Raw genomic sequence first — 12,847 nt, 5'->3', positions numbered from 1 at the left:
GAAATCCAAATTGTCCGAAGGACTGCATGTTTGGCACTGGGAAATAAGTGGACTTTCTGAGAGGGCTTTCCTTTTCTGTTTGGACAATGTTTAATTGCACAGTTTCTCCCCATTGTCTTTATTTTAAAACCAACAGGCAATGACAAAATGCGCTCAAAAAATAATTAATTTTTGCCCACCACCACCACTGACAATCATCATTATTTTATAAATTTACATTAAAAATTGCCTTAACTTCGCGTAACAACGTATTTTTATCCAAAAATAATCCCAAACTCGTCCCGTGCTCTCGGTCACAAAATTTACCATCAAATGAGCTGACCTTATGTAGACACGTAACTAAGTAAAAATTTCAGGACCTTGATCATAATCATAATCATAATCATAACCATAACCATAACTATAACCATAATCATAACCATAACTATTACTATAATCATAACCGTAACCATAATTATAATGAAAAATCGCATGCGTGTTCTGATTGGCGGACCCGGAAAGCCAGCAGCCAATCAGAATGCGGGAATGTCACGGAAAATTTAACGGGACGGACTTTTCGAAATTATAATATAGATTAATTAATGATATATATTAGGGTAATATAGATTAATATAGTTATATTTATTATTGTGTCATGATTTTCAGACCAGGTTTTGTAAAATGATATCCGTTTACACATGAATAAAGGATGTCTTGACTTGACTGGACTTGTGTGTAATTGATACACAGCGGAATATGCATATATCTTTTCACAAATGTGTGTAATTGGTACCCAAGAGGTTAACTTATGCATTCGTATTCATGTTAAGGCAAAAATTGCATCTGATTGGATACACTCAACAAATCGCAAACAACGACTGCAGGAATTTACGATTAATTCCAAGTCAAGAAAACTATAAAAGTTAACCGATTCCAGCAGTAAATCCATAAACTCGTCTCATCTCTGTCTTGCCCTCCGTCCAACGCATTCTGTGTTGGGATCGTGCGAGTATCTGTTGGCCTGTTTTTGCATGATATTTAGCACACCTGGCAAAATTACCAATTAAGTTAAAAATTTTATATTAGTAATTACTTCACAAACTTATGTAATGGATAATTTGTAATTTTAATGGAGGGGTTCAACAAGTACATATGCAACTTTACGATTAAGCAATTGGAGTAATTTATGCGTAGTAAAATTCTCCACCGTATTTGGAATTAAAATAAATTTGATGCACATACTTTTCCATGCGTAATTCTAATTTCTTCAAAAAATGCTATGCGATTTTAATTTTATAATTTGAACTATCTATCTCGCACAAGTATGTAAGTGTAATTTCTAATTAGAGTTTTCAATAATTTGCCAGCGACCTAGTCTTGACCTTTGGCAACGCCATTAATAGTTGACGTCGACTTTGGAGTCTGACTGTAGAGCGCGTGACAGTACGTATCGTTTCACCCCTGGTTTATCTCCAGGTTTTAAACGGTTTAACACGCACACAGATGCAGACAGTCTCCGCTAACATACCCCATCAAGCAATCACGCTCGAATATGCATAGTTTTTATTTTATGGACAAGTTTGTCCATAAAACTTGTCATCTGCAAACCAGTTTTACCCACTGAATGCTCACACACTCGGGGTGTTGAACTTTTGAACGCTGTATATCCACTTTTTTCGCTTAGTGCTTCGTTGCTCTTCACTAAAAAAAGGAGAAGAAAAAGAGTCGAACCCTTCTCCCCGGAATTTTACAACGATGAAGGTTTCTCCCTAATTTTCATAATCCCGTAACAATTACTAACGGGCGAAATGCCTTAATGGCAATTGTGTACACTCTAAAAAAAGTTGTACTAAATTTGCCCAACCTTGAGTAAAAAAGAGGATGACACAACAGTCGAGGTAAAATTTGTCCAACATTGAGTAAAATTATGATGATGATGCACCTTGTTCGCACAACGTTGGGCAAATTTTACTCAATTTTGGACAAATTTTACCTCGACTGTTGTGTCATCCTCTTTTTTACTCAATTTTGTTCCAATGAACGATTCCAATTTCCGAATTATTGATTCTCGAGGTCGAGAGTAAGGTCGAATTCATAAACGGGCCACTTACCATATCTGTTTCAAATATGTAGACAAGGGACTCGTGGCATCGGGGTGCTTGGCAAGCACGACATCAAAAGGACGGCGGACAAAAGCGGTCTATTTTGACCACTAAATCGCAATTTTTCCCTGACAAAAGTGGTTAAAACTGTTTTTTTTTCACTCGGGCAAATATGGTTTTAACCACTCCAAAACCAATATCTCTCGCCTATGACCTGTTATGAAAACGGGGGGGAGGGGGGGACCAGCTGCCGCCTATGTCTCAGAGGGCCCCGAAACAACTTGGGTTGCAAAATATGGGGCTTTCTGAGACCTAGGCCGCAGCTGGTCCACCCCCCCACCACCTTTTAATAACAGGTCTTAGGCGAGAGATATCGAAAAATTTTGAGGGGAAAAAGCGTTTTCTTATTATATTATGAAAATTATGGAGAAGTTTGAAATTTTTTGATGTCTTGCTTCCTAAGCACCCTGATGCCAACTTTGCAAGTCCTCAGCCTATTTTGCCAAGGAACAGATATGGTCAGTCAGAATAGGTCAGGCGGAGAGATAAATTCCTTATGTCAGCAGAACGTCCCAAAGTAAAGACAGATATTTTTATAGAAAAGGACAAAACCGAGTAAATTAATATTTTCAAGAAATTTTTTCATGAACTGGGACACTTACTTATATGCAAGGATAGAATGAGGACGTGCACAAATTATGTCGCGATTTTTACAAAAACTTTGTGTCTGATAATATGTATTAACCACGGTGATTTTCAAAATAATAGGGTTTTAGGATCGGACCACCCTGTGGCACAGGGTGATCAAAATTAAAAGCTGGAAACAATTCGACAGACAGTATTTAGACTGATTATGACTTCTATAATTACTTAAACGTTGATTTCCACAAAATTTTAAGGTTGACAATATCTTCGTGTTTACCCCCATGGTGGTATTTCTAGTCGCTGGCTGCTTTGCTGTAAGTGTGAACTGGTCTTACATTTTGATGGTATCAAAATTGTCAGTGACTGCCTATTTTTTTGTACAAAAAATCCATAACTAGAAAATCTAAAGCTAAAGTATGGCATTAAAATCACTTTTTTCCAATGGTAAACAATGGACTCGGCTCATCACCAAAGCGAGCCTTCCGTCAATTGCGACGGAAGGCTCGCTTTGGTGATGTTCTGCACCGTGCTAAATCTCTTCTGCGACGTGCAAGAAAAATGTAGGGCCGCCCGCCACATATCGATAATTACATGTATCTATTTATCTACTAGGTAAATATTGGCCTTTTTCTGACGAAATTTTAACAATATTAGGTATATTTAGGATACGTCAAAATATGTACGTGTACCGAGGTCGGGTGGGGGCACACCCACAAAGTAACCGAAACTTGTCACTTGAATATACCATCATATCTTAATGGAATCTCACGTTGCCCCTTTAGGGGGTGAGGTTAGTCCGGACATACCCCCTGGAAGATTAGTTACACCCATTTCGAGTTCCAATCCGAACCATTGAGAATTGATACCACGTTGGGCTAACTTCACGACGCCAACTTCATAAATATACACAGAAAAGTGGGTGCTAACTTGGCATCCAATTTTTGGATCCAATATTTTGGTGCACCTGCACTAAGTGTCGCGGCGAACACTGCTTCTATACTAAGTAGTTATCCGCGGCTAAAATACTAACTCACTATTCTGGCTCATTGGTTATTCGTAGGTTGTAAGGCTACGGATCAATGCAAACTTCGACTTAAACTTGTCAACGGAATGCCCTATTCTCTTCAACGGAATGACCTATCAGGTTTAACCGCTCTATTGACTATTAGTGATTCCTATCTTGCTTAATGACTACTGCAAGTACTTTGTTAAATAAATGCCGTTGACTGCAAAGACAGGCTAAATTCACTAATAATGTTGAGATTTATTCAATACAATGGACTACTATATGCTAACAAGGTTATTGGGGAGATGTTACTCGCACCGTGTCGAAGTCACTAATGATCTGATGCGACTCGTGCATCTACTTATATACTACTGGAGGTCTGGTGCCCTCGAACCCAGGTCGGACGTCGTCTAACCCATCTTCAACGGCATTCAACGGTTTTCAACAAAATTACATATTCCGTTGAATTATACCATTGACTTATACCGTTGAATACAATTAACAATTAAATTTAAACTATAGATTTAAACGTATTACAATACTTATCTAGACAAATCAAACAAATATAAAATTAAACTACTAAGTTCTTAATTATGCTCATTCTTCCGCAACACTAAGAATGCCACGAACACTACCTACCGGCCTCTTGCCTGCTTTACAAGTAGTACATTTGTAAATGTTAGTCAAGTGAAAATGTTCGCGATTCCAGACTTCTAATTTCTCAAATACTTTAAATGATGTTTATGGCACAAAATTTCAAGTCTTTAATTCTGCTTTTCGTCTAGTATAATTAAAGATTACGCTGTGCACATTTTTCTGTGTACCTAAATACGACCTCCGCAAATACATATCAAACCAACCCAGTAAATATTATCATAATTTCAAATTTGGACAATTCGAATATCTAATTTATCTACATATAATAAATTCTAAAGTTCTAGCTCATGAATAACATTTTTACAATATAGAATATGCCGTTTATTCTCAAATCGTCCAAGTAAAAGAACTCCCAGGTTTCAGGGAAGGAGAGAGACTGTGTTTTTTGATTATAGAGGGGAGGAAAATTGTGTTCATGTACTCGCTACTGGGGACCAGTGTTTCGTTTGACGTCCAAAACTATTTTGGAAATGACCAGTGTCCAAAATCTCCTGTGGGGTAATATAAGTTGTGGCAGTTTGCCCCATTTTTCACTTTTGGACACCTCAGTCACCTAATTTTGGTGTTGAAAACCACTTTTGGACAGTGTCCCGTCCAGGGTGGTATTGTCGAAGCGAAACCCTACTGGAGACGTAGGCTGTGGACTGTCGGTGTTGATTTCATAAGTTTTGTTCTGCCCTTGTCATTAGTTCATGAAAGTACGAGTCATTTTTTACCCTCGCACGGCCACCAAACCAGAGGAACGGTATTGTGGTGTGGGGAACGGTATTCTCAAAAAATATGTGCCTTAACCACAAAATAAATACTTGCAGAAAAGAATGTCGAATCATGTTTACTACTTGGGTTGAAGCGATATAATTATTAACAATAATTTTGGATTCTGAAAAACCCACCAATTTTCAAGGGTTTACACGAATAATTGCACAAAGCTTTTTAGTTCCAAGCCGGACACAGACTGTACTTTCCCGTTACAGTGCACAATGATTGTGCACAACTCAAATCATTACATCCCAGGTCCAGACACTTGTCGGAGAATGCGGTCTGAGGGTCCTTACACATCTCAGGTGCACCTCCATCGTCACACGTGGGAACATCTGTTTGCTGAACTGCCGTTCCACAAAAGGCATTGTTCTTACACTGGAAATTGCAGCACTCAACGGTAGGACAGACGCGAGGAGGGGTTGTCGTTGTCGTAGTTGTTGTGGTGGTGGTAGTCGAAACCGGCGTTGTGCTTACGGCAGCCAGGGTGGTGGAAGGAACAGCTATAAAGCACACGTATTTTGAGTATATATGTTTTTTTTTAATTATTTAATTCGCGCCTAAATTTAAAAAAAGTTCTGTGGATTTAGGATGCGAGATTTTGGCTGAAAAAAGTTTGAAATTCCCGCCTCGCGCTAAAAATTCGCGCATTATCGGAAAATAGAAAACACGGGGAAGATAATGGCAGTATAAATAGTTTTACTCTGCATGTATCACTTTTGGCTGGACGATGAGATTGTATTGGGTTCTAAAAATTTTATAAAATGAAAACCTAAGTGTGATTAGGTTCACGATGTTTAACGTGTCGCATCTTCTTGTTGTACATAGTGTTCGGGATGGCTTTTATTGTTACAGTCAAGGCCGGTTTTAACAAGGCATTTTGGCCGGCTGAAATTCAGACTGTGTTGGCTAGAAGTGGTCAAAAATATACGTCAATAATCGTAAGTGGCATATTTTTAACCACTTTCAGTCGGCCAGTGGTCTAAAGTAATTTCTGTTAGCAGAAACGTAAACAGAACACTGGTTATACGAATCAAGAATTCGGCTTGTTTTTTGCTTTTTGTGCAGTTTTTTGCAAGGAAATCGTTTATATACTTCGATTGTGTTGTGAAAAAGAACAAAAACATAAGTGATTAGAAAAACAAAAGCTGTAACAACCATGAATATGATTAACCGTTCTTTCGTTTTTGGGAATTTTTTTGACATGGCGCATAATTTGGTAGAAACGAAGCGAACCCTGATTTTCATGACATCAGGGACAAAAGTAAGATTCAAACTTGCTCACGTACAGCATGGATTCCTAGATGGACACACTCTACTCCAGATTTCAATCGTATTGCAGTACAGTTGTGGTCCAATACAGTGCCAAGCCTTCAATTCACAAGTATGTTTCAATGTCTTACATACGCGACCTTTAAGTTAATTTGAAATCTTACATTAGTTCCAGACACTAGCAAAGTAGCAATCATTCCAACCAGAAGGAAACTACGAGCCATTTCAGATACTGAAGTTATCGTGTCTAAAAATATGTCCATACGTGTTCAAAATTCAACCTCGGAATTAGGATTAACCCATTTTGCTCCCAATACGGTTGATTTTATTAACGAAGCTCTAACAGAGAAAAATCTGGCTGGAACAGGTTTGTTTATTCAATTTCAATTATTCCCTATTCAATTATTATTTCTTTCTCCTTGACGTAAGTTAAACTTGCATACGCCGTTTTTACACCTAGTTGTTGACAACATATTTTATGAAAAATGATTTGCCCATAACGTAACCTAACAGAGTTTGCGGTTGCGGTTTACCATGAACATACTTAGCGAGCTCTTGACTGACGTATGTACGAACGCCTTACGTTTATTGGGTAGGGGGTCTGCGGGGTTCTATGATGTACAGAATACCGCAAAATTTAAGTAAAATATCATTTCCATAAAATACTATGTAAAAGTATCTATGATTACTGAGTTTGCGTTTGTGTCAGCATGTTGACCATAGCTGCGAAAAAATTTTGACTACGGCTTGAAGTTTCTTTTCGGCCTGAACAAAGTGATATGTCGCATGCCATGACTGGGTTGGCATTCAATTATATTGCGGCACACCCACTGGGGGTGTGTTTATTTTCGAAACTTGATTTATTGTTTACAAGACTGCGTTAGCCTGAAGAAAATGATATGTCGCGTGCCATAATTTGTCTGAAATTCGATTCTATTGGGACGCACCTACTGGGGTGTTGTTATAAAATTATATTGGGGCACCCCCACAGGGGGCGTGGTTATTTTCAAAATTTATTTCGCAAACAAATTTTACTACAATTATATCAGGCGACACCTACTGGGGGTGTCATTGGTTTTCAAAATAAAATGCATAATTAAGTGGTGTGCTCTAGTCTGATCTAAATAATATTTCGCATGCAATGGTTTGGTGGAAATTGAAGTATTGAAGAATTGATTGAATTGAATTGAAGAATTGAGTTTGAAATTGAAGAATTGTCAAATTTGTATTTACCGTTGATAATCCCTTTTCAGCCTGAAGGAAATGATATGTCGCATGCCATGATTTGATTTTAAAGTCAACATTGGAGACCATGTGCAAACCCTGAGGGCGTTGTTAGACTTCGCCCTGAAATTGCAGTGACCTGGTGCATGGGGTCGTAGTAATTCGAAAACGCTTATATCTTATCCACGTGCCTGCCCTTGGCTAGTCCTTATTTATTAAAACGAAGCAGAAACCATTAACTGATTTAGCCAATGCGTGCAAAAATATATATATTGCCATTTGCAATTTCATTTAGAAGTTTGAAAAATATGGATGTCATGCAAATTTTATTTAGGTTAGACTTTTAAAATTAATATGGATAAGTGTTCATTTGAGAAAAAGTAGAATATGGATTTCATCAATAATTCCAGTATATGTAATTTAAAAATATTAGTTTCTTCCTAATATATATAAGGGCCGCCTAATGCTCACTACTAAAAACTGGATGTTTCATTCCATTTCAGGCAACCGTTATTTGTTTCTAATTAATCTCAAAGATAATTTCCATTTTCCTATAAAAAGATGACACGTTGCAATATTCAAAACCTAATTTGTACTTACGTTGTACTACCAATATTTTCTGTAGGATTAGCCTCTAGCTTATCTTTAGAACAAATAGAAAGTATAGCACCTTCGAGGTCGACCCTACATATATTGAGTGACTTTAGCGTAGAGAATCAACAATCTTGGGAAGGCGAACTATTCAATTTTTTCCTGCAAAGTACGAAATTTCGCAAAATCTTGCATCCAATAGTATCAATTAGCATTAGTAGCAATCGATATTCTCGATCTTGCGAACATAATGAATACATAGTATCGAAATCGTTTGGACACACTACCACTCATATTTCAATTATATTTCTTCATAAAACGGAAACGGATTCTGACCAGGTAAAGTTAATCGAAATACGGGAAAGATTAAGTTACTGCGGGGAAAATCCAAGCTATATATTTCTGGTTTTAAGCATACCAATCAACAGGGAAACCTTCAGGGTTTCTCCACTTTCCTCATCCACGTCAAAATTGTTTGTACTGCAGAGTCGATGGAACCGTACTGAACGTATTCAAATTTATGTAGTTTGCCTCCCCTGCAGATTACATTCTTTGGCAGAGCTAAACCCATCACGAGGCGACCATCAAAATTTTTTTGATACATCGTGGAAGAAACAAAATTCCGAGTTGCAGGGTCTACAAATAGACTCACAGGTGAACTTGACCTTTCAACAGGGAAAAGACACATGCAGCGCCATAAAACTAGGCCCAAAAACATTTTCTGGGAAGTTTGCTTGTGCTCAGCTTGCACTCTGGGACAAACTTAATTAGTACCTATGTATACCATCTGCTTGTCGATTTTTCATCTCCCGACGATTTTGATGTATGATAGCTTAAACTTTGCGTAATTTTGTGTACATTTAGAATCCGTAATAAAATTGGGGGGGCCCGAAGACAGTTTTCGAGATAAAAGCCCATATGTGTGAATTTTTTGCGAATTTTGAGAAATTTGATTTTTCACTCAAATACGGCCAAATATCGGTGGAAATAATTTATAAAATTATTTTGGACCAGAATTTGGCCACTGCCTTGAATTTGGGACCCAATTTTCCAATTTGCAGGATTTTGAAAAATAATTGCATTTCGCGTATTAATTAGTACACGATCGAAATATGGAATTTATTAAATGTTATTAACGTATAGTGCAATTCAAAATTTTATTAACAACTCGAGACGTTGTTAATAAGTCATAAGTCCTATGAAATAACATTTGGCCACTGCCTTGAATTTAGATACCCTCGTGACAAATTCGAGAAAAAATATAGGAAGGTACCGCTTGAGCGAGCTCGAATATAACTAATCTAGCTGATATCAATTTTTATGATACAACGGATTCGACAAATAAATTGAAACTAAATCGGAATTATGTAAATAATTATTAATTTTAAAATGAATCCGTTATGCATACTATTTGATTCAGAATTTTGTAAACAAAGCGAAATTTTATTAATTTACTCGAAATTTAGATATTTCAAAAAGTCGTTAATAATTCAAGAAAGGTTGTTAATAATGCATCCACTTGTTTTACTTACGTCTTCATATCAAAATGGGATTTCATAGATAAGTAGGTGATGAATAGGCAGGATACGTACAAGTTTTATTTTTTAGTTGCCTACGACATTCCTGCAACGATGTATATAATTGAAAACATGTATTTATATCCTACTTCTGCAACCCATTCATGGCTGCCACACTGTGGACGAAAATATGGGATAAAAATGGCAACAGTATCTTATGAAAAACCTACATTCGAAGGCTTAAGTGGTTTAGTTATGCCTCTTGAGCATTACACGTGGGCCTCAGCAGGAACGTGTGCCACACTCATCGTCACTGTTCTAGGAATAAATACATTTAAAAATGGTGGAACGAAGAAAAAGGAAATTTCAACCTTCATCTTGGGCGTGGATTTTGTCCTCCTTCCTCGGGCAGTACCATGGAATCCTTGGCATCTTGGGGCTCCTACCAAACTTTCCAGCATTTATTAGCTCACCCTGCGTAGCAGAGGAGCTATTGAATTCCTCTTGTCTGTCCGTCTGTCTGTCTGTCTGTCTGCCTGTCTGTTAACGACTCTTTTGCATCAATTCATGCTAATTAGAGCCAGTTATTGGCATTCCTGACCGACTTATTAGCACCACTGATATCGAATAATCGGAGACTCAAAATGGTGCGAAACAATTGAGAAAATAGATGCTAAACGCACCAAAAGTGCAGAAGAACCGTCAGAAACACCTATGATTTTGACGTCAAATTTTTTAAGGTTTGATGTCAAAATCAGGGTTTCTCTTCCCTGGTGTATTTTGCACCATTGGTGCAAAATTATATCCCAATTACATATATCTTTGTTCCGCATATTCTGCACCATTAATGTAAAATTTTGCCAAAATTGCGTATTCATTTTCTCCGCATATTCTGTATCATTGGTATAAAATTATACCAAAATGATTATTACAGGGTGAGCTACTTCTACCGTTACAACGGTTTATTAGTTAACCAAATAGTTACAGATAATTGCTAACTCTTTTCGCCTGTTTGAAGGAATTTTCCCCTTGGCTGGAACTGGAACAAGACGAAGTTGACGATGCAGACGATAAGGAGCTAATTACTATAAATATGAGAACACACATATTAAAAGTTTTAATTTATAACTTAAAGCTTATTTTTTGAAACCAAATGTAATATATTTGAGAACAGATTGGGAATCCAAAGCGAAACTTATCTTAAGATATGGCTCCTCCAAGACTACGTATTGTGGGGGTGCCTTCTTGATCAATTAAGACTGGAGAGACTTCTTGGTAAAGTTCGGCTTCTCGGTCCACTAAAATTATCTTTAATTATTAGATACATGGGGCAGCCATGGACATGCAACTTATAACTTATAATTATGACTTATAACTTAACTTATAATTATATATATACGTCGACAGATGGCGTTTCTATGATTTATAACTTATAAATTAAGTTATAAGTCAACGTATACCTTAATTCATAGCGACAACATTGTCATTTTATAAGAAATGGTTCACCTCGGGAGGTAGAATAAAGTCGGAATAAAGACATACATAATTGTCTAATTTTCACTATTTTCTCTGCGAAGTAAAACCTGTCAATTTGAACGATTTCTGAGATGCCAACCGAATGTTAAATTTGACCCAATTCACTACAAGTTTTTAACATTTTTTCAAAGATTTGAGTTATGCTCGGTCTCCGTCTTGTTTAAAATTGATTACAAAAAAATTGAAGAAAATTATTTAAACATGAAATTCAAAAAAACTACAAGTTTACTTAGGCTCCGTAATGGACACGGCAGAGTGGATAATATGCAGGTAGACGTTAGTCGAATCACCAGGCTAGCAGAGGGTAAAATCGAACTCTACCACAAAATATGTAGGATTTACAAAATCAGGGGCTCACCCACTCCTTTTTCATGCGTCGCGATAACATTGTTCCGCAAATTTAATTTCACGTTCGCATCCAAGCTGGGAAGTACTAATAGTTTTCGATTATTTTATCTTCGTGTAGACACGACATGCTAGCTTTGTCTTACTTATATAAAGCAGACCAACTGTTCCATCTGCCAAAACAATTCATAACCCCCGCTGTGGAATACCACGAACTAAGAACAGTTGTGTTTAGTAAAAAGCTAGAAGCTAACGGGTTCGCTTTGCTTACTTCATTCGATTCCCATACTTGGATTTGCCTCTTTATGGTACTATTCTGCTTAAATATGTTGCTAAATCTTGTCCCATCTGGATATACGTTCTCCTGGCATGTTTCCCTTGTTCTGGTGAGATACTTGATAGATCAGTCCGTTTACGTTGACAAATCGTCTAAAGAGCGACGCAGTACAATTGTTCAAATCACTATTCTCTGTTGCACAGTATTAGCGATGAATGTTGGAAACTTATTTCGTGGAACGTACACGTCGCAGCTAACCACAAGGACATTGCCATATATGAGAAGCGATTTAAATAGCATCGCATATACCGCCGTACCAATTATAGCAACGGTCTCAGTAGCTCCAACAATTTCAAATGGCTCAAAAAGGTTCAGATCTTTTCTCACAGATGAAATTGAAGAGCGACTAATGGTGGCTTCTAATACTTCAAACATTTACAAGATCCTTAAGGTAATAAAGGATCGCACAAACTTTTTACTATCCTCGTGGTATGATCTTGTCAGCAAGAACCATCCAATTAAAACTGACAAGGGGTACCAACTAATTCCTGAAAACTTTGTGGTGATGGACAAAGAAGTTTCTTGCAACGCCTTAATAAAACTTTTGACCTTCCATAATGTCTATTTCCCAGTCTCTTATCCGAGTTCGGGTATTTATACCCAAAGAAATGTATACCTTGCAAGCAACACTATGCTTGCAAGACTCTTAACTCCTGGGTTTTATGGCTTACAAGAATCTGGTATACTCCAGTGGATCGTTATGCTGATCGCTTTATATTAAGTCCAAATATCTTTTACACCAATAAGACTTACTTTGGATCTGAGTTGCACCGAGCACTTATTCACTGGCCGCTGCGGATGTCGCCAGAATTTGAAAAAGATGTTGTGGGCCTTGGCAATTTTATTCTATTTGGGTACATCCTGATATTTCTGTACA

The 12,847-nt window shown here is 37.3% G+C and overlaps 1 protein-coding gene across 1 annotated transcript; it reads right to left on the bottom strand.

The window, feature by feature from the left end:
• Window positions 1–5,192: 5,192 nt before the first annotated feature.
• LOC110862477 lies at window positions 5,193–6,715 on the bottom strand. Its single transcript, XM_022111670.2, has 3 exons — window positions 6,585–6,715; window positions 6,438–6,519; window positions 5,193–5,651 (listed from the first exon to the last, which is right to left on the bottom strand). Exons 1-3 carry the CDS (start codon window positions 6,681–6,683, stop codon window positions 5,323–5,325), a joined length of 510 nt encoding a protein of 169 aa, XP_021967362.1. The 5' UTR covers window positions 6,684–6,715; the 3' UTR covers window positions 5,193–5,322.
• Window positions 6,716–12,847: the final 6,132 nt, after the last annotated feature.

The sequence above is a fragment of the Folsomia candida genome, unplaced genomic scaffold (genome assembly GCF_002217175.1).
Source record: "Folsomia candida strain VU population unplaced genomic scaffold, ASM221717v1 Fcan01_Sc058, whole genome shotgun sequence".
Classification (NCBI taxonomy): Eukaryota; Metazoa; Arthropoda; class Collembola; order Entomobryomorpha; family Isotomidae; genus Folsomia; species Folsomia candida.
Note: the sequence above shows the minus strand (reverse complement) of the source record. Positions and strands in the feature narration are given on the sequence as shown.

What these genes read in the sequence shown, in the direction of transcription:
- LOC110862477 (XM_022111670.2), bottom strand. Translation starts at nt 6,683, where the DNA reads ATGGACATATTTTTAGACACGATAACTTCAGTATCTGAAATGGCTCGT. An exon ending in TGCTAGTGTCTGGAACTAAT is followed by an intron (nt 6,520 to 6,584) that starts GTAAGATTTCAA and finishes TGTGAATTGAAG; the next exon opens with GCTTGGCACTGTATTGGACC. An exon ending in TCCATCTAGGAATCCATGCT is followed by an intron (nt 5,652 to 6,437) that starts GTACGTGAGCAA and finishes TGTGCTTTATAG; the next exon opens with CTGTTCCTTCCACCACCCTG.